This window comes from Centroberyx gerrardi, chromosome 3 (genome assembly GCF_048128805.1).
Source record: "Centroberyx gerrardi isolate f3 chromosome 3, fCenGer3.hap1.cur.20231027, whole genome shotgun sequence".
NCBI classification, from domain to species: domain Eukaryota; kingdom Metazoa; phylum Chordata; class Actinopteri; order Beryciformes; family Berycidae; genus Centroberyx; species Centroberyx gerrardi.
In genome coordinates, this window is record NC_135999.1 from 30767784 (window position 1) to 30787798 (window position 20015).

General features: G+C 44.7%; 3 protein-coding genes across 5 annotated transcripts in view; 2 read left to right on the forward strand and 1 right to left on the reverse strand.

Annotated features, from left to right (window-relative positions):
• The first annotated feature begins 1285 nt into the window (after positions 1–1285).
• tomm20b (translocase of outer mitochondrial membrane 20b) lies at positions 1286–8919 on the forward strand. Of its 2 annotated transcripts, XR_013504314.1 has the most exons (6): positions 1286–1536; positions 5315–5361; positions 5494–5575; positions 5759–5901; positions 7649–8613; positions 8669–8919. XR_013504314.1 is itself a non-coding variant. In XM_078282798.1 (5 exons), exons 1-5 carry the CDS (start codon positions 1413–1415, stop codon positions 7691–7693), a joined length of 441 nt encoding a protein of 146 aa, XP_078138924.1. In that variant the 5' UTR covers positions 1286–1412; the 3' UTR covers positions 7694–8919. The 2 variants fall into 2 exon arrangements, 1 of the variants encoding a protein (XP_078138924.1); XM_078282798.1 differs by having other exon boundaries at positions 7649–8919.
• Positions 8920–9014: 95 nt separating this feature from the next.
• On the reverse strand, positions 9015–15006 carry rbm34 (RNA binding motif protein 34). Its single transcript, XM_078282683.1, has 11 exons — positions 14825–15006; positions 14055–14211; positions 13772–13896; positions 13236–13470; positions 12703–12762; positions 12393–12436; positions 11959–12042; positions 11745–11808; positions 11583–11625; positions 11300–11418; positions 9015–10474 (listed from the first exon to the last, which is right to left on the reverse strand). The coding sequence occupies exons 1-11, from the start codon at positions 14848–14850 to the stop codon at positions 10094–10096; spliced, it is 1338 nt and encodes a 445-aa protein (XP_078138809.1). The 5' UTR covers positions 14851–15006; the 3' UTR covers positions 9015–10093.
• Positions 15007–15246: 240 nt separating this feature from the next.
• Positions 15247–20015, forward strand: part of tbce (tubulin folding cofactor E) — a 20079-nt gene continuing 15310 nt past the window's right edge. Inside the window, exons 1-8 of one of the 2 annotated variants that reach the window (XM_078281838.1) lie at positions 15247–15352; positions 15624–15781; positions 16467–16551; positions 16952–17116; positions 17760–17845; positions 18310–18409; positions 18701–18803; positions 19619–19695. In XM_078281838.1, coding sequence (XP_078137964.1) covers positions 15643–15781; positions 16467–16551; positions 16952–17116; positions 17760–17845; positions 18310–18409; positions 18701–18803; positions 19619–19695 — 755 coding nt within the window. In that variant the 5' untranslated portion in view covers positions 15247–15352; positions 15624–15642. Of the gene's footprint in view, positions 15353–15424; positions 15448–15623; positions 15782–16466; positions 16552–16951; positions 17117–17759; positions 17846–18309; positions 18410–18700; positions 18804–19618; positions 19696–20015 lie in introns of those variants that run through there. The other variant, XM_078281842.1, reaches the window with a different exon arrangement.

The window sequence follows — 20015 nt, forward strand, 5'->3', positions numbered from 1 at the left end:
GATTGGCTGTGGAGGCTTTTGGGCTGTTGGCTGATCTTCAGTGCTCATGGTGATGATGTCACCACCTGCTGTACATCATCACCTGGCACCAAAGATCAGCCAATAGCAGATGGCCATGTCAGTAGCATGTTTTTTACCAGCAGTAGTTGTACTTCTGCTTCAGTACCTCTACTTCTACCTCAGTACAGTACCTCTACTTCAATATAGTACTTCTACTTCTACTTCAGTACAGTACTTGTACTTCAGCAGTATGTGTTGTTACTGCAGAGAACTGCTGACTCAGCAGATTCACTGTATCCTGTCTCAGCAGTTAGTTCTCTGCTGCTGCGTCATGCTCCGTCTCTTGCAGGTAACCATGGCAACACAGTTGGTCCCTACAAGGGCCTCATAGTGTAAAGACAAGATGGACAAGGACTCTGTGTGTGTGTGTGTGTGTGTGTGTGTGAAAACTGTAAACATTGCAGTTATTTTCAATAAAAGCCACTGAACAAGCCAGACACTGCAGATCAACAATACACACACACACACACACACACACACACACACACAGCATTTTAATGGAGTGCTACTGCCCTCTAGTGGTTGAGATAATTAATTAACTTCAATTTTACAGTGTTTATGTTTTTTTAATTGAATCACAACCAAAACGGCTTCACAAAATACAGGCAATGTACATAGAAAACACCAGAGCAGCATGTAAAAACTAAGAACAATGAATGAATAAATAAATGAAATAAAACATAAATAAAACAAACAAAAACATACAGGAGACAGAATTCAGGGGGACCTTTACCTCTTAACATTTCTTTTTTTTATTTTTTTTGGTGAAAAACTAAGCAGCAAACATTGGAGGGGTCTTTAAGCATACATTTGTGGATGTGATATTTAGCCATAACTATGATGTTGTAAGAAAAACACGTTTTTACTCTCCATAAAGAATCCAGATTTTAGTCAGCTCACAATTATGGAAAAAGGACAGTATACATTCTCTATTTCAGTGTTATAAATGTGCAATTGTTGGATTGGGTACACATGGATACAGTGCATCATTTACAGTGAGTTTACAGTGTGTATCTATGGACGCCCCTTATATGCGGCAGTCCTATTCATTAAAAAAAAAATGTAAGCAGTATTAATCCGTATAATTTAAAAACACTGCAATCTCTTCAGTCTGTCCACCGCCAGCTCACTGTACAGCCTCTTTGACTGCGAAATATTTTTTATTTCGCACATTTTCAGTCAGGCGGTCTAGACACACGGCTGCAGCTGTCAAGCGGCGGGGTCCTCCCGGTCCTTCCTGCCCTGAGCCCTGCGCCGACATCCTGACATAATCCAATCTATGAATCCAGCCCACTAACAACCCGTCTAATTAAACCGAAATTAGCCGCAAACTGACAGTCTCTCCCGACGTTATGATGGGCGGTAGGTCGAGCACGATAGCCGCGGGGGTTTGCGGCGCGCTGTTGGTCGGTTACTGCATCTATTTCGACAGGAAAAGACGGAGTGACCCCAACTTCAAGAACAGGCTGCGAGAACGTGAGTGTTGACCTCCTCTTCTTCCTCACCTTCGTCTTCATCATCTTCCTCCTCACCGGACTCTGCTTTCGTCCGAGCAAAGCCGGTTTCATTTAATGATTCACAGTTAGGCTCGGGAGCTCGGTCTGGTCCAGTCCGGTCTGGTTTGGTTTAGCGTGTTAGCTTGTCACAGAAGCAGCGTTTCTACCCGCGGTGACGTTACGTGCCGTCGCGTTCTGTCCTGTATGGGAAGGACGTGACGCCGAGCTCAATTTAAATATCTGTCAGTTTAATGTGACCTTGCTTATCGACAAAGGAAAATACCCGGTAGAACATATTTGAAGATCTTTTACAAATCGGTGGGATCTTCTGTTAAAATCGGCATATAAATGACCCACCAAGCAGCACTTTATTCCAATTAAGTGTCACCTTTTGGAATTGGTACACAGTGCTGGCTGCCGCACTCTAAAGTGTATTCTGCTGGAAGAAGATTGTGAGAATAACTGGCGAACTAATCACATAAAAGTGGAGATTGTATTCAAATTAAGGCAGCCTGATGTATTGGGTGTATGCCGAATTGAAGAGTGGCTCCTAACGATTCTTATAAAGGTCTTAAGTCAGGTTCTACCAGGTATTTACCTTGGGGATAAGCAAGGCCGCATTTAGGGGACAGATTTTTGAATGGAGTTTGGCGTGAGGTTCTCTACATACAGGAGAAAGCAGGAGGTATCGTTGCCACTTCTCTGCCATCGTGACTTGTGTTGACTTGTTTGATCCTAGTAAGAGTAAATTTGATGATGAAGCCCTTTAATTCAGCTCAGTCTGTGCCGTGTGTGTGATTGCTGAGTGCTGCTTCAGCCCTTATTGTTATTAAGATGTTTGAGCTACAGCAGCACCTAAGGGTCCCAACCCCCTCTGACCAGACCTGTACCACAGCTTCATTCATAATGCTGCGTTCTCAAATTAAGCTGTTACGCAATGCAATCAGCACCAGGATCCTGCCAGATGGGCTTTTTGCCAAATGGGGATTAACGTGTTATTCAGGGAACAGCAGATCCTCTGAGTTGCATCTGCCTGCCTGGCCAGGGGTAGAAGAGCTGAAGAGTAGTGAGGAAAACAGTTCAGTGATACTTAAAGAGCTTGGAGACTGTCTTGCTAAGCAGTGAAGTGTCCAAGTGTTGGAGAGACATTTATACTCTGGTCATTTAGCGGATGCTTTTATCAATAGAGACTGTCAGTGAGTGCAAAAGCTGAGTAAACTTCAAGATCACCAACATTAGAACATTACAAGCAAGTTCAATTTATTTACATGGCACACTTAAAAACAACACTTGTTGACCAAGGTGCTGCACAAATCTTGACAGAGTAGATCAAAGCAGCGACAAAACCAGCAAAAACAATCATCAACATAGCACAGGGACACAATCAAAATAAAATAAGAAAACGGATACATAATCAAAACACCTACAACAAGTTTCATATAGAATCAAAGGCTGCAGAGTAGAGATGGGTTTTGAGGCAACATTTAAAAGTGTCAACAGTGGGGGCGACTCTGATGCTATGGGGAAGGCTGGTCCAGAGTCTAGGGGCTGCAATCGCAAAAGCATGATCACCCTTACACTTCAGCCTGGACCGAGGGACAGCCAGTAGCTTTTGGCCAGATGACCTGAGAGACCTGCAGGACACTTGGGGGTGCAGGAGATCAGAGATATATGAGGGGGCTAACACATTCAGGGCCTTGACAACAAACAGTAAAACCTTAAACTAAATTCGCTGTTGTACTGGAAGCCAGTGAAGAGAGGCCAGGACAGAAATATGTTCTCTCTTTCTGCTTTCTAGTGCCAGTAAGAAGCCTTGCAGCAGCATTTTGGACCAGCTGCAGATGGGACAGGGAGGACTGACTGATACCTGAATATAGGGAGCTGCAGTAATCAAGGCGGCAGGAAATAAAAGCATGAATAACTTTCTCCAGGTCAAGAAAGGAGAGGAAAGGCTTGATTTTGGCTATTGATCTGAGATGGCAGAAACTGGATCTAACTACTGAGTTTTCAAAGTTAAGGTCTGAATCAAAAAATACCCAAAGATTCTTGGCAAAAGGTTTGACATAAGCAGACAGCTGGCTGAGGTTGTTGGATATGGTTGTGATAGAGGCTGAAGGACCAAATATAAGTAACTCTGACTTAATCTCGTTAAGTTGTAGGAAGTTACTTGCCATCCAACTTTTGATGTCATCGAGACAATCCCTGAGGTTGTTTGAGGAGCATTGATTTTTTGAGGGATGTGTATCTGGGTGTCATCGGCATAACAATGGAGGTCAGGGGTCAGCGGTCGCAGCACCCTGATAATAGATGGAACAAATCTTACTGTGAATCCAGAATGATCAGGGATGATAGAGAAGAGCTAGGCTTAGCAGAGAGGAAGGTTTTTTTTTTTCTTTTGCTGAGAATCTGTACACAGCATCAGTGTCCGTCTTCTGTCTCCCAGGGCAGGAAAGTAACTAATGCATCCATCAGACACTCTTTTACCAGACAAGTCAATTTTATCTTTATTTTTTGCATAGAACTTCCACATGATACTCAGGTATCCACTAAAATGGCTGGAAAGACAGACAAATTAATCAGCCGTAGCCAGAATTTACCAACATTTGGCCCACAGAGCAGACAGAGCAGACTGTTCAGGCTGCACAGCTGGAATCAGAGGAAACACAGTCAGCAAAATGAGTACAAATCTTTTGTCAGATGTTGCAGACTCATCTCTTCAAGAAATGGCTGCCTGTAGTCTCTCTTTCTTCACTGAATTATAACCTCTGTCTAGGAATGGGACAATCTGCTTTTCTCACAATACGATACGATTCGAGGCTCGATATGCGGTTCAGGATTCAATACAGCCAGGATACGATGTGATAAATAAAAGTTCAGTGACAACAAAGTCTGACTGTGCAGAATTCTGTTTATTTCTGAGACTCAAATCTTTCCAGCGATGCCATTGGCTGCTAGAATGTAAACAACAATTTAAAAATGTCATTACAAAGTGACAATAATATAATTTGGATGGAGAGCTTGTGAAACTGTGATGGTCAAGAGTCTCATTAGTGATTACTACAGCAGAATAGCATGGAGCTGATATCACCATTCATGTTCCTGACCCATGATACAGACTGACACATTTTTGTATTGCGATATATTGAATTTTATTATATCGTCCCATCTCTACCTCTGTCCCATGTCTCCCTCCTCTACTCATTCTATTGTCCTTTACTGTTGCTTGCTTGGAATATTAGTAGGTATTGGTGTCGATGCTGCTGTTGCACTCACTGTAAATCTCTCTAGATAAGAGTGTCACTTAAAGGACACTCTTTAACACTGTTGAAATCAGGTATTGGTGATGTGCTTTGCATTCCTGGGCCCATTTTGTTGTTTGGTGTGTTTTTTTTTATTCCCACTGATAAGATAGAATAAACAAACACATTAATAGAAGCAAACACATTAGTCATAAATGAGAAATCAGAAAAACAGAGAAAAGAAACAGATGGGGGTTATGGTGTATAGTTATTGTGGTCACTTCCTGAAAATGCACTCAAGTGAGTGATGGAGCCTTGACCTTCAGTAGGTTCAGAAAGGTCATAAGGTCACTAAGCCACAGAGATGCTTTAGAGGTTTGAGGACTTCAGGCTAATGTTTATTGGCTGGAATATGAACTGTAGGTGTGTTTAGGCTGTAGCTCTGTTTGGTCTGCTTCAGGAAGTGATTTTCGGGTTTTAAAGCAGTTCTTATTAACAGTTCCTGTGTTTTTGTCCCAGGGAGGAGAAAGCAGAAAGTAGCCAAAGAGAGGGCCGGCCTGTCCAAGGTGAGCACCGTCTCTACTGACGGCTTTGATGAATCAAATCCTCTTTTGATTATTTAGTCTCCATCTTTGTTGCTCAGCACTCACTGCTGCGTGTTTCTGCGTTGCACTTCAGAGATTGTGTTTGTTTTCCAGCTGCCGGACCTGAAGGATGCTGAAGCGGTGCAGAAGTTCTTCCTGGAGGAGATCCAGCTGGGAGAGGAGCTGCTGGCTCAGGGTAAAACCTGTCACCTCACATTAACATTACAGTGTAAAGCATGGTGAGCAGCAGGGTGGACTACTGGTTAGAGACCGACCCCCCCCACCCTGCTGAAGTGTCCTGGAGCAAGACACTGAATTCCTATCAGATTTTTGTTCAGTTAGTTTTTCTGAACGCTGCCTCTCTATGTTGTGTGTGCAGGAGACTATGAGAACGGCGTGGATCACCTGACCAACGCCATCGCGGTGTGTGGTCAGCCTCAGCAGCTGCTGCAGGTGCTGCAGCAGACTCTGCCTCCGCCCGTCTTCCAGATGCTGCTCACCAAACTGCCCAGCATCAGCCAGGTAGCCACCACACGTCCCCAAACTGCCCCACATCAGCCAGGTAGCCACCACACGTCCCCAAACTGCCCCACATCAGCCAGGTAGCCACCACACGTCCCCAAACTGCCCCACATCAGCCAGGTAGCCACCACACGACCCCAAACTGCCCAGCATCAGCCAGGTAGCCACCACACGTCCCCAAACTGCCCCACATCAGCCAGGTAGCCACCACACGTTCCCCAAACTGCCCAGCATCAGCCAGGTAGCCACCACACGTCCCCAAACTGCCCCACATCAGCCAGGTAGCCACCACACGTCCCCAAACTGCCCAGCATCAGCCAGGTAGCCACCACACGACCCCAAACTGCCCAGCATCAGCCAGGTAGCCACCACACGTCTCCAAACTGCCCAGCATCAGCCAGGTAGTCACCACACGTCTCCAAACTGCCCCACATCAGCCTTGTAGCCACCACACGTTCCCAAACTGCCCCACATCAGCCTTGTAGCCACCACACGTTCCCAAACTGCCCCACATCAGCCAGGTAGCCACCACACGTCCCCAAACTACCCCACATCAGCCAGGTAGCCACCACACGTCCCCAAACTGCCCCACATCAGCCAGGTAGCCACCACACGTCCCCAAACTGCCCCACATCAGCCAGGTAGCCACCACACGTCCCCAAACTGCCCCACATCAGCCTTGTAGCCACCACACGTCCCCAAACTGCCCCACATCAGCCAGGTAGCCACCACACGTCCCCAAACTGCCCCACATCAGCCTTGTAGCCACCACACGTCCCCAAACTGCCCCACATCAGCCAGGTAGCCACCACACGTCCCCAAACTGCCCCACATCAGCCAGGTAGCCACCACACGTCCCCAAACTGCCCCACATCAGCCAGGTAGCCACCACACGACCCCAAACTGCCCAGCATCAGCCAGGTAGCCACCACACGTCCCCAAACTGCCCCACATCAGCCAGGTAGCCACCACACGTTCCCCAAACTGCCCAGCATCAGCCAGGTAGCCACCACACGTCCCCAAACTGCCCCACATCAGCCAGGTAGCCACCACACGTCCCCAAACTGCCCAGCATCAGCCAGGTAGCCACCACACGTCTCCAAACTGCCCAGCATCAGCCAGGTAGTCACCACACGTCTCCAAACTGCCCCACATCAGCCTTGTAGCCACCACACGTTCCCAAACTGCCCCACATCAGCCTTGTAGCCACCACACGTTCCCAAACTGCCCCACATCAGCCAGGTAGCCACCACACGTCCCCAAACTACCCCACATCAGCCAGGTAGCCACCACACGTCCCCAAACTGCCCCACATCAGCCAGGTAGCCACCACACGTCCCCAAACTGCCCCACATCAGCCAGGTAGCCACCACACGTCCCCAAACTGCCCCACATCAGCCTTGTAGCCACCACACATCCTCAAACTGCCCCACATCAGCCAGGTAGCCACCACACGTCCCCAAACTGCCCCACATCAGCCTTGTAGCCACCACACATCCTCAAACTGCCCCACATCAGCCAGGTAGCCACCACACGTCCCCAAACTGCCCCACATCAGCCAGGTAGCCACCACACGTCCCCAAACTGCCCAGCAGTAACCCTTACCCTAATTATACAGTATATTGATGTTGAAATAATTTTGTATTACCCTGATATTAATTTGATATTAATTTAACTTTCATTCAAATAAAAATGTAAAGTTAAACAAAGCTCTCTGAACTGATGTCTTCTCCTCTCTGTCCTGCAGCGTATTGTGAGCGCACAGAGCCTGAGTGAGGACGATATAGAATAAGGAGCGGACCAAGAGGAACCCCCCCCCCCTCCTTCATCCTCCTCTTCCTCATGTGGACCTTCCTCCTCCTCATGGCCTGCCACCGCCTCGACCCCCATCACTTCCGTTGAGGGACATTTTTTTAATTCCTGGTTCATCCATCAAATTAGTGTATTTTTTTTAAACTTGCATTACCCTTTTATGGGTATTGGAATATACGGAAGCCCATTGAGGACATATATTCATACATTATATTTATGCCATTTTCCCTTGATAGTTAATTTAGCTTTGTTTTCTTGAGATAGATATTTATGTCATTATCTCAAGAAAACACATTTGGAGATAACGACATAGGTTTCTCATTATCATGAGATAATGTAATGGGCAGATTTCATCATCTCAATAAAACTAAACTGTTTTCCTGAGATAATGAATTAATTTCTATTGTTCCTGGAGATTTCCAACTCCGCTGCATCACACTGACATGATGACCTGCTGACTGACTGAAGATACTGAACACTAACAGGCTGGCCTGCTGCAACATTTGGGTTTTGAATCATATGCTTTGCTTTAGGATGTTAGTTCCAAGCAGAAAACGATGTCATTATCTCGAGAAAACAATATTCGTTATACTGAGATAATGAGAAAATTATCTCATTATATCCTGAGAACTCGAGATAATTTTCTCATTATCTCAGGATAACAAAACTTATCTTGAGATAAATGACATGAATAACTATCTCGAGGAAACAAATAAAATTAACTCGGCATGAATAAAATATATGAATATATATGTCCTCAATGGGCTTCCGTAGAAATATAGTGAACGTAAAGCCAAAAAAAAAAAAGAGCCCGTCCATTTTCCACCCACGATGTGACACTGTGTTGTTCTGTCCAGCAGCCAGGCTAACCGGACTAGGTTTTGGTTGAAAGGTGAATCTGTCGGTGCGTCAGCCGCTCTTCCCCCTGCAGAGCGGAGAGGCAAACCAGATCCAGTGTGTCATGCAGAGCGCCGGTCACACCGCTCAGCAGGTTTACAGTCTGCAGTCTTCATGGTGTTAGCATATCGACAGCAGGCGTACGGAAACAGGAATCTCTCTCTGCTCTAACGCTTCAGAAGTATTTATTGTTTTGTTATCAGTCTTCTTATCGGTCTCGACTTAGAAACACTTTTTAAAAGGTGATGGAATGTTCTGTTCATTTTAAAGAGGATCTCCCTCTTTAGAAAAAAAATAAAGAAAAGGTGAACAAAGAACTCAGTTGTGTGTTTTATGTTTCTTTTGACACAAATTTACAAAAGTGTTGCTGTTTCTGGGTTCAAAACTTTATTTAATTCATGCCAGAAAATGTCATGTCAGAAATTAGAAATACATTTACACTGTATGAGGAGTTTTGTTAGAAAATGAGATTTTCCATTTGGTAAAAAGGACTGTTCAGTTGATGGCACAAAATGAAAGAACATTATGGTATTTTAACAGATAGTAGGTAACTTAAATTCTTGGCTGACAAAATGAGAACACTTGGAGACTTGATCCTTCAAATTTTAGAAATATTAAATAATTAACTTGAGATTCTTCCCCCCCAAAACTAAAGTGTCTCGGATTAAAATCTTCATGTTTCCAAGTTCCTGCAGACATCAGTGCAGGGATGCAACAGATGGAATTTAGGAACTTGGTGCCAATTTGGCTGCCATGTCCAAACCATCTTCATTACATTACAGCTGATGTTTTACATCCTGAAACATTTTCTCATATCAAACTCCATTGTAGCTGCTGGAAACATCTGGAGGTGACATCACCTCGTCTACAATTGGCCGGTTATCCACCAAGAAGAAAAACACAACAAACTACTGAATGGAGCCAGGGATGGAAGGTACATCACCATGTTTTTAATGGAGTTACAGTGTTTTAGGGGGATTTTTCCTTTAAAATTCAGCAGGTCACTGAATTCCATACAGTCCAGTTCACAGATGAAAGTCGTAATCCTCAAGATCTTCCTTTTTATTTAGTCTCCATCTTCGTCCCTCAGCCTCACTGTGGTGTTTCTGCACTGCTCTTCCCACAGATCACCTGTTAATCAAACAGTGTGGGCGGAGCTTGGATTTTCTGTTGATGCAGTTTGAGTTTCTCTTTTCTCTGTCTGTTCAGCCATGGTGGCTATCACTGCTCATGCTAACTACCCAGTTCTTCTTCTGTGGATTCCAAACAAACTGGAAACATAAAACGCATCACTTCCTGTGCGGCAGGAAAGAACGACCAGACACCGGCTGGTTAGAACAGACAGGAGAAGCTTCATGAACTGGATACAGGTTGGATCATTATTGACGGATCATTATTGACTTAGAGCAGGCAGGTACAGAGGAGCAGAACAAACATTTATTTATATAAAAATATCACAGACTTCATCACTTTGAAGACCGTCTCAGATATGGACAGTCTTCCTTGGTTTCTGCTTCTTTTTCAGTTCTTTCTTTTTGTTTTTCTTGCTGGGATCCACCATCTCTCCTTTGAAGGAGGAGCTGTTAGTTGGCTTGGTCTGGTTTCTGCCCTGAAATCCTCCCCTCCCGGCCCCCCTCCCGGCCCCCCTCCCGGCTCCCCTCTCCCACCCTGCGCCCTTCATCTCTCCTCCTCCTCTTCCTCTTCCTCTTCCCCTTCCCTCGGGGCCGGCCGGGACCCTCGGCCCCCTGCTGAGGCCGGCTTTAATCTTCACCTTCTCCTTCTTCACCGACCTCTTCACCCGGACCGACCGGCCCTCCAGAGACGAGCCGTCCAGCTTCAGAGCCAGCTGGACCGAGTCTGCACTCTGCACCAAGACACACAGGTAAACAGACAGGTAAGACACTTTGTAAAGGGGCCCAATATAGGATTTGAAATTTTCTTCATCTATATACATATGTGATAATATGTGATGAAGATGTTTAATGAAGAAATGCATCACAAGTGGATTTGATAAAATTAGCTAAAATAAGTAAACATGTCATGACGACACGAACGATGCAGTCCCACTCTGGTCAATCAGGAACAAACATGTCACCTTGTTTTGAGCTGTAACTGCACCAGTGAGATGCATTATTCCCCTGTTTCCATCTGTGTTGTCTGAGATATCAGGTGTTATTTTAGGCATAAGAACTTTATAAAAAAAAATCACTTTGTCTCGATGGAGAACTCCAACATGAAGCAGCTGATCCTCCAGCAGCAGCAGACTGTCTCTGCAGGTTTTCACCTGTTCAGATGCAGTCTGGATTCACTAAAGTCTGAGTTCAGCCTCATGAGGAACTGAACATGTTTTCTCACTGGAGCTGTGAAGCTGCAGCTAGCTAGCTACCGCAGCTTGTTCCCTTTGCAGGAGATGGAACATTCCAGCTAGCTAAAAGCATGCTGGGTAGTGTAGTTCAATAACTCATTTTGTCGTTCATGTAAATAATACTGAATGGATTTTGATGAAATGAAGCCAAACAAGATGTGTTGATGCTTCCTACAACATATTTCAAAATTAAAGCCAGATGCTTTTTAGATTGCTGATATGAACTAACCTCCCACACACTGACAGAGGGGAAAGTCAAGATGGAAATGACTTCTTCTGCTTCCCTCTGTACGTAGAAAAGGAAGGCAGGCTGAATCATCTCACCTCAAACAGAACGTAGCCGAATCCTTTTCCCAAGCCGGAGTTCTGGTCCCGCACCAGCCGCACAGCCTCCACTCTGCCACACTCCTCAAAATGCTGCCGCAGAGCCAGCTCATTCATCTCTGCAACACACACACACACACACACACACACACACACACACACACACACACACACACACACACACACACACACACACACACCAGATTATATTCAACAACTCACACTCTCTTCAATGTATATAACAATATAACTGTGGGACCCAGACGCTGAAAAAACGACTCACCGAACGACAGATTTCCCACGAATATTGATCGTTTGTGATCGTGCTGCAAAACAAGAATACGGTCAGTTATTGAACGTGTGCTGCAGCTATCAAATCATTTCACCACGTTATGGATTAACAGGTTATGGATTAACAGGTGTACTGTGACGGTTGAAGACTTACAGAGGAGTTTTCTGACACTCTGTCCACTCTGATATGGAAGTCTTTCTCAATCTCCATTCCATTCCTGCCAGAAGAGACAAACGGGACAGAATAAATGATCTGTAGATGCTTTTACATTGCAACAAGTTAACTGATTTACAATAACATGGACAAGCCTGGGTGGATGTGGTGTGGGAGGTGAAGTCAGTTCAGTTCAGTGTGATGTGAGTCCGACCTCTCTAAAGCCTTGACGACTCCCTCCTCGTCTTTAAACACCACATAGGCGTTGATGCTTTGCTTCTTGGGGTGAACTTTGCGTCTGCAGGGAAAACAAGAAGTTCAGATGTACATTACAGTGCAATAAGTAAGATTTTTACTGTTATATAGTGCATTATGGCTATAATGTATAAACAGGGGTTGAATCCCAATCAATACCAATGACTTAATGATTACTTGATCAGCTGCTGAGATTTCTGGCTTTCAAAACTGACTTTCTGACCTGTTCTCTGGTCTGGAACAAAACCTCCCCACCCACTGGAGTTTCATATATGAAAACTTGCATGAGACTTTTTATAGTCTTGTCTGTATCTTTCCTTACAGCTGTCCAGTTCTCATCATCATCTGATCTAATGGGATGAGACAGAATTAAGGATCCAGACAGAAACTCACTGAATTGCTGCTAACTTGCGGGACATGGAAGGATCCTCTCTGACCTGCAGGAGGAGACAGGATGGATTACACAAAGCATGTAGAGACGTTCAAATGAGCTGATGAGGAAAATTCACCTTTAAAGGAAAGTGTCCCAGCAAGCAGTTGACAGACAGTGACGTACAGGAGGGGGCAAAAGTCCAAGCCTTTAGTTTTACATAACACACAAGTTCAACGTCAACCTATACAAGCTCAGTTTTTCATAATATGATATTAACTTGATGTTTCTAAATGGCTGTATATGTATAATGAATGTGTTCCAGTGTTTTACCACAGAGCGAAACCGGATGGACTCGATGCTGCCTTTGTCCCTGAAGAGGCTCTGCAGCGTCTGAAGACAGAAGAACATAAGAACTGAGTCGAGTCGCTCCTCTCCTCTCTCCCTGAGTGCAGATTATTCAGCAGTGAAAAGGCAACATGAAGGAAAGCAGCCGTCCTGCCAACAAGGTCCCAGTCTGGCCACACAGAGCGAGTTCAGGGGGGAAACCAACCCATGAATGGAAACAATTATATCCAAAATTTAATATCGCAATACTGTCCCGCCAAAATATTGCGAAATACAATATTATCGCTGGGTGTGTGTGTGTGTGTGTGGGGGGGATTCTTCCATTCCCCCCCCAACCCCCCCCCCCCCCATTTTTTGGGGGTGGGGATTTTATTTTATTTCTTCCAAATGACATAAGTTTTTTTTTTTTTTTATGCGATATCGTGGGAATTATGGCGATATTCGATAATATAGAATATCGGCCTAGAAACAAAGCTTTAGAGATGAGCGAGATGAAACCGGCCTGTGGCTCTCTGTACCTTCTTGGTGCAGCTGACTGGCAGGTTGCCGACGAACACCGTCCTCTTCCTCTTCACAGCCTCTTCCTCTGCTTCGGCTTTCGTCCTGCGTCTCTTTATCCGTCTCTGCTGCTGCTCCTCCTCTTCCCTCCCTCCTCCTCCTCCTCCCTCGCCCGGCTCCGCTGCTTTCCTCTTCATCTTCCTGGGCGGCTTCTTCCCTCGCTCCTCCTCGTCCGCATTCTGCAAGGCGCTTTCCCTGGGACAGACAGGAAGGACAGAGGGAGTGAGAAAAACTAACTGGCTTGGGTCTCATTTGCATTCTAGGCACGGTTCGACTGATATGGGTTTTTGAAGACTGATATTTTTGGATTGAAGCTGCTAAATATGACTCTTAATGCTAAAAAATTCCCCCAAAATTATAAGGATTCAGTGATTTATTTTTTTCTTGGCAGGGTAGAAAAGCCAGAATTTAGACCATGGGACACTAAAACTCTCAACTGAAACCTATCAGAGAAGAAGAAGAAGAAGACAATAATGATAAACACTCAGATGGATACCTGTTCTCCAGCTTCTGGTCGGCTACTGTCTTCTCCTTCTGTGGCTTCCTCTGCTTCTGGACAGTGTGACCTTTGACCTCTGGAGTTTCCTTCTGCTCCTTCACCTCTGTGCTCTTCTGAACAGGCTGCCACGGAAAAACACCAAAACCAAATAAATCAAACACATTATGCTGCATTCAAGATGGTAAATGCAAACTTCCTACTGTTCACCTCTGACCCTAAAACACCTGCAGTCAGTTGTATTCATGTATGTGCAGAAGAAGTGACACAGTGATGAAGTTACCTTTGGTGCAGGCTGGAACACCAGCGGAGCAGCCTGCGGTGCGGCGCTGAATAAAGCCGCCAGGGATCCAGGAGCAGCGGAGTCCTTCTGGAACAAACTCCCTGCCACCTGACCCACCACATAGTCTGCTGCCTGCGGGCCGGGGGAAGCCTCTTCACTGGGAGGAAACAGGAGGAAACACACTGTGTGGTTACCAGCCCAAAATACGCCGAACTCCATTCAGAAACCTGATAGTTCATTGCTGCCTTACCTATTGTCAAAGGTTCTTCTTCTATAAAACACGACTCAAGAATTTCTCTGAATCGCTTGGATCCACTCTTCAATTCGGCACACATTTTATACACCAAACAGCACTTACTTCAATAAAATCTCAGCTTTTAGAAATAGTTCACACTGCTCGCTACTACCCACCACGGTGTATTTTGCTGGAAGGAGACTGTGGGAATAACAGGCGGACCAATTCTAAAAGTTTGATTCGAACTGAACTAAGTCTCGTGTGATGTATTGGACATATGCTGACTTAAAGAGGGGATCTTGATAATTCAGTACACATCGTTAGTCATGATCTATCAAGTGTTTAGAGGAAAGCAACATTCAACTGACAGATTTTTAAAGACCGTGTGGCATAACGTGCTCGCCGTTTGCTATCAAACTATCACCAGGTCAGGTTCAGCTAATATGCAGAGACTAAAGTGAACAAATGCCACCTATTACCACCTGGCACAAGACCGTAGGTTAGCTTTATTAACGTATTAAAGGGGTAAACAAACCTCTTTTGCTTAAGTTTCTTCTTCATCGTCACTTATTTAAATGTCACTCGAACACAGACTCCGGATGTTTTTGATATTGCAAATTTTGAATTTAGGAGCGAGTTTGCAGTTTGAACATGGATTTCTATCGCTTTCAGTCCAACATTACGATTAGTTTCTCACGTTTTCCTTCCATGCACACAGTTGTCCTGCAGCTAATTATTTCCTACAGGGAACACAGCCACAGCAGTAAATGGTTCCTATTCTTTATCCTCGCTTTAACGTTGACACCATCTCACTAACAACCTGTAAATTAGCCAAACTGAACAACATGACATATTAAATCAAATGTAATGTATATTTAATGTAATGTATATTTCTTGTCAGTTTTAGCTAGAATTTTGTGGGACATTTGTGCAACGTTGAAATATGTCTCTTCCGGTGAACCACAGAGAGATGAGAAGTGTTTTGTTTTGGGAGCTAACTAGCTTAGAAATAGAGTAAAGTTGTGTACTAGCGACCCACAGTTACACCACAAAAACATCACAGGTAATTTACAGTTCTTTTTTTAATCTTCATTGATTGTCTCATATGTGTTTTTCCACTTTTTGGGATTGTGAACGAATACAGTCAGTGATTTTCTGGTGGGAGGAAACGCCTCATAACGTTAACTGTTAAGCGATGTAACGACGTAACATAATGTTATCTAACAGCTTTTGCTTTTTAACGGAAAATATATTTACTGCACCACTGGCTGTCTACTCAGCAGTCGAAAATGATTCGCCACATTCACTGTGTCTTCCATGTTCTCCATGTTTAGACCCGAGCAGCTGGTTTCGATGGGAGTGGACCAGATGTCTGCCAGGGACAGAGACAGCACCGGGCCGGAGCTGCCGGCTGATGCGGCGGGCAGGCGGGTGACCTGCGATGGGGAGCGGGCCACGGTGCGCTACGTGGGCCCGGTCCCACCGACTGCAGGTCAGACATGGGCGTCAGATGGGTGGGGCTCTCCTTATTCACTCGTTTACACACCGAGTCAGGAGCTCACAACTTTTTACCAATCTATAGGAGCTCCACAAAAATTCGGCATGTAGATGATCCACCAAGCAGCACTTTATTTGAATTATGTTAGCTTTTAGAATTGGTTCAATTAGAATAGCAGGAGAAGGGGTTATAAAAATTGAAATTGTAATGAAGTAAGTGCTGCTTGTTGGATCACTTGTATGCTGAATTTACCAGTGTCTCCTAACGATTCATAAAAGGTCTGAAGTCTTGTTCTACCAGATATATACATATCGTAGCATTAAACTGCCAGATTTTTTAATAGAGCTTTGGTGGCACATATCGAGGCTCAGTGGTGTCATGTGCCATGCAGGGCCAGAAGTATGCAGCTTTTCATTCTAACAACACATAATAGCAGCTGAATTCACTCGTCATAGTTGATACAAGTCGGTTTTGATGGCAAATTACATCACATGCCTGGATCTTGCCTTACCTTTCTGTGCCTTGACATGCCTGAGGTGAGACAATAGTTTCAGATGAAGCCAACAACTCAGATGCTTAACCACACATGATGCTGTTGACTCTGATGCTTCAAACTGACACAGACACACTGACAGTAACTCAGTCTGTTCCTCCTCTTGCTGTGTGTGACCTGTTGAAGGGCTGTGGCTCGGCGTGGAGTGGGATAATCCTGACAGAGGCAAACACGACGGCAGCCATGATGGAGTCCAGTATTTCACATGCAGGTAAATCCCTGTCAGTTTCTATCAAGAGCTAATGATGGTTTGTGCCATCCTCTCTCTTTTTTTAATGCAGGAGAGAATGGCACCTTAAACTGTACACCAGTTATTGTCCCATCCCTATATGGGGAAGTGACAAACTGCTTGTATATTTGGATTCAGGACATACATGTGGACAGTATGTGTCTCAGCACCTTCTGTCACAGGAATATTTGTTCCAACTTTTGTCTGGGTGCGATGGCTTTGACCCTTGACCTCCTGACTGTTGGTTGCTTGTAATGTTAGTGATCTGGGAACTGAAGCTGATTCTGCTGTAGCGCTCATTGCAAGACGCTCGAAATAGGAGCATGAGATCACAGTCTGAGATGTAAACGTTCTGTCCTCGACCTTTTCTTCCCACATCAAGACACCCAAAGGGAGGCTCCTTCGTCCGTCCGGGGAAAGCCAGTTTTGGAATTGACTACCTGACGGCCGTCCGAGAGTTCTACAAGTTTGACGTGGAGGAGGCGTTCAAAGAGGAGCACTCCATCTCCTCCAAGACGGTGGAGTGTATCGGCTTCGAGGAGCTCAGGTAGGAAGCAGAGGACGGACTGAGCGCTGTTTGAGCCGTAACACCGCAGAATGACAAAACAACCTTCAGTCAGTTTGAAAAACTTTTATTAATCCAGGAAGGTTTTGTCAATAGTAGTTTTTTAGACAGTAACTACTACTACTACTATTACTGCTATTACTAATACTACTACTATAACTCCCTCTGCTACTACTACTACTACTATTATTACTACTATTACTACTACTACTACTATTACTACTGCTACTACTACTACTACTACTACTACTACTGCTACTACTACTGCTACTACTACTGCTACTACTACTACTACTACTACTGCTACTACTACTGCTACTACTACTACTACTACTACTGCTACTACTACTGCTGCTATTTCTACTGCTACTACTACTACTACTGCTACTACTACTGCTACTACTACTACTACTACTACTACTACTACTGCTACTACTACTGCTGCTATTTCTACTATTGTTGCTACTATTTCTACAACTGCTACTACTTCTACTACTACTTCTGCTACTTCAATTACTACTACGGCTACTTCATATTGACAGGACTGCAGTTAAATTACTTCACTCTGCCTATGTAAGCACACAGAATAGAGCGTTCCATGTTAATCCTGTTTTGGTCTCTGCAGGTTTGAGAAGCTCACAGTTGTTTCTCTGAGTAAGCGAGCAGTGAGCGGGCCGGGAGCTGACGGGGAAATCCACAAAACTACACCCAGTATCTTTCCATGGACTCTGCAGTGATATGTCTTCAGTACAGGACATGTATTCCTAAATTTAACAAGCACGTAATTCATGATAAGCTGCGACCAGGTTGGTGCTAAATTGAAAGTTTGTGGAATTGAGAAAAATACAATAAGGCCTTAAAAGTTATTGAAAATGAATGGATGGCTTTGAAAGTACCCAGCATCAACACTTCACATCCTGAAACCCTGTGATGGAGGTTTGTCTTGATACAGCAGCAGTTTGAAAATAAAGGATTTTAACATGCTTTCTTAAACAATAAGGCCTCAACGGTGTCTAAGTTTGACCGATGTCATGTCTCACCCCCCAAAATGCCAATTTTGAGTGCTTGGTTTTCACCAAACAAGACCTTGAAAGTCATTGAAAAGTCCTTGTATTTGATGTGAAAGTGAGTGTGTGACCCTGCTGTAGAAGAACCAGCCTTAACATGACGACCAGACGTCCAGACTCTGGACCTGAGTGAGAACCTGCTGTGCTGCTGGGACGACGTGGCGTCCATCACCCAGCACATGCACCAGCTGAAGGAACTGATGCTCAGGTACTGTGTGTGTGTGTGTGTGTCTGTGGGTTAGACCGATATAATGGCCTTTTATTAAAAAGAATAAAAGCCCCCCCCCCTTTAAATGGCCAGTGTTCCCCTTTAAAATGCTACATTTAGCAGCTTTAACATGTTGTAGTCTTGTAATTGGTCTCCGCATTATGTTTAATACCCATTTGCTCTGTTCTTATTTATATTCTACTTTTCTCTGCTGTATTCTGTTATCATATTTCTGCAGTGACTCAGTTACCCCACAGGAGTCAGTGATGCTTCATCTTTATCTCATTTCAGCCACAACAAACTGCGTTTGCCCTCTGACCCCGGGGCTCAGAGCCACGCCTTCTCCAGCCTGAAGCTCCTCGCCCTCACCAGCTGCTCCCTCACCTGGACACAGGTACCTGAAACGCCTCCGCACCCATGGGTGCTCATGTTCACTGATCCTGATGAAGCAGACCCGCTACATTTACACATCACTCCTGTCAGAAGAAAACCTCGTACCCTCTGGAAGTCATTCAGTAACTATAGGGAAACCAAACACAGAGGCGACTTTTCAGGTCGGACTGACATCAGTTGGTTGAAAGCATGCTGTTGCAGTTGTAATTTGCTGCTGTTGCCTGATCCTGTTGCCTGTCATGTAGTATCTTTTGTGATGGTTTGTCCTGGATCAGCCAATAGCAGTTTGCAATTGCAATAGCATGATTTTTTAACCACTAGATGTCAGTCCAACCTGAAACGTCGTCTCTGTTTGGTTAAGGAAATATATATTATTCTCAGGTGACTCCGCCTCCTTAAAGCTCCATAATATTCAGTTTTCATGATTTAGTTTCAAATCTCCTCTGTCTCAGGATCAGAATAAAGTTCTTCATGATGTTCTGCAGATAAATGTAGTTTAGTTCAAAGTTGGTTTGAATGAGTTAAACTGAATGAAAGTGAAGACTAAGTCGTCATAATACTGGCTCCTGATTGGCTGACAGCAGTGCTCCTCTAATTCAAATGAGGTCAACCTGCTGAGTTGAGGCTTTCCAGTTCTAATACAATAACTTCAAAGCTGCAATATGTAACTTTCTGACATTAAGATAACAATAAATAGGATACATCACACCTCATCAGTCTGTGCTGTGTGTCCAGCAGTGTCTTTATCTGTCTGTCTCTTTGATCTCATTGATGTATCTCTGATGGTCTGTCCCGTCCTCTCCTGGTCTCCTGCAGGTCCTGCAGTGCGCCCCCATGTGGCCGCAGCTGGAGGAGCTCTGCGTCTCTCAGAACAACATCACAGAACTGCAGAGGTAACGCTGTCCGTCCGCCCACATCCATCCGTTCCCCTGGATCTTCATTCACTTGTCATGTAGTCTCTGGTCTCCAGTCTAGCCGTGTGTTTGCTAGTGTTGTCACAATACCAGAAGTTTGACTTTGATACCAATACTAAGTTTAATATCTAAAAACTGTATACAACTACAATAACACAGTGCCACTGTGGATTGGTCTCTATCTGTTCATTGGATTGTCCATCTGTCCGTCCGTCAATCTCAGACACCACTCACTGGAGTTTGATGAACCTGATGGAAATCTCACCACTGTGTTTCAGCATTTTCTAAATTTCACTGAT

What these genes read in the sequence shown, in the direction of transcription:
- tomm20b (XM_078282798.1), top strand. Translation starts at nt 1,413, where the DNA reads ATGATGGGCGGTAGGTCGAGCACGATAGCCGCGGGGGTTTGCGGCGCG. An exon ending in CAAGAACAGGCTGCGAGAAC is followed by an intron (nt 1,537 to 5,314) that starts GTGAGTGTTGAC and finishes TTTTTGTCCCAG; the next exon opens with GGAGGAGAAAGCAGAAAGTA. An exon ending in AGAGGAGCTGCTGGCTCAGG is followed by an intron (nt 5,576 to 5,758) that starts GTAAAACCTGTC and finishes TTGTGTGTGCAG; the next exon opens with GAGACTATGAGAACGGCGTG.
- rbm34 (XM_078282683.1), bottom strand. Translation starts at nt 14,850, where the DNA reads ATGAAGAAGAAACTTAAGCAAAAGAG. An exon ending in CCATCCGGTTTCGCTCTGTG is followed by an intron (nt 12,437 to 12,702) that starts GTAAAACACTGG and finishes CTCCTCCTGCAG; the next exon opens with GTCAGAGAGGATCCTTCCAT. An exon ending in TCGGCTACGTTCTGTTTGAG is followed by an intron (nt 10,475 to 11,299) that starts GTGAGATGATTC and finishes GTCTTGGTGCAG; the next exon opens with AGTGCAGACTCGGTCCAGCT.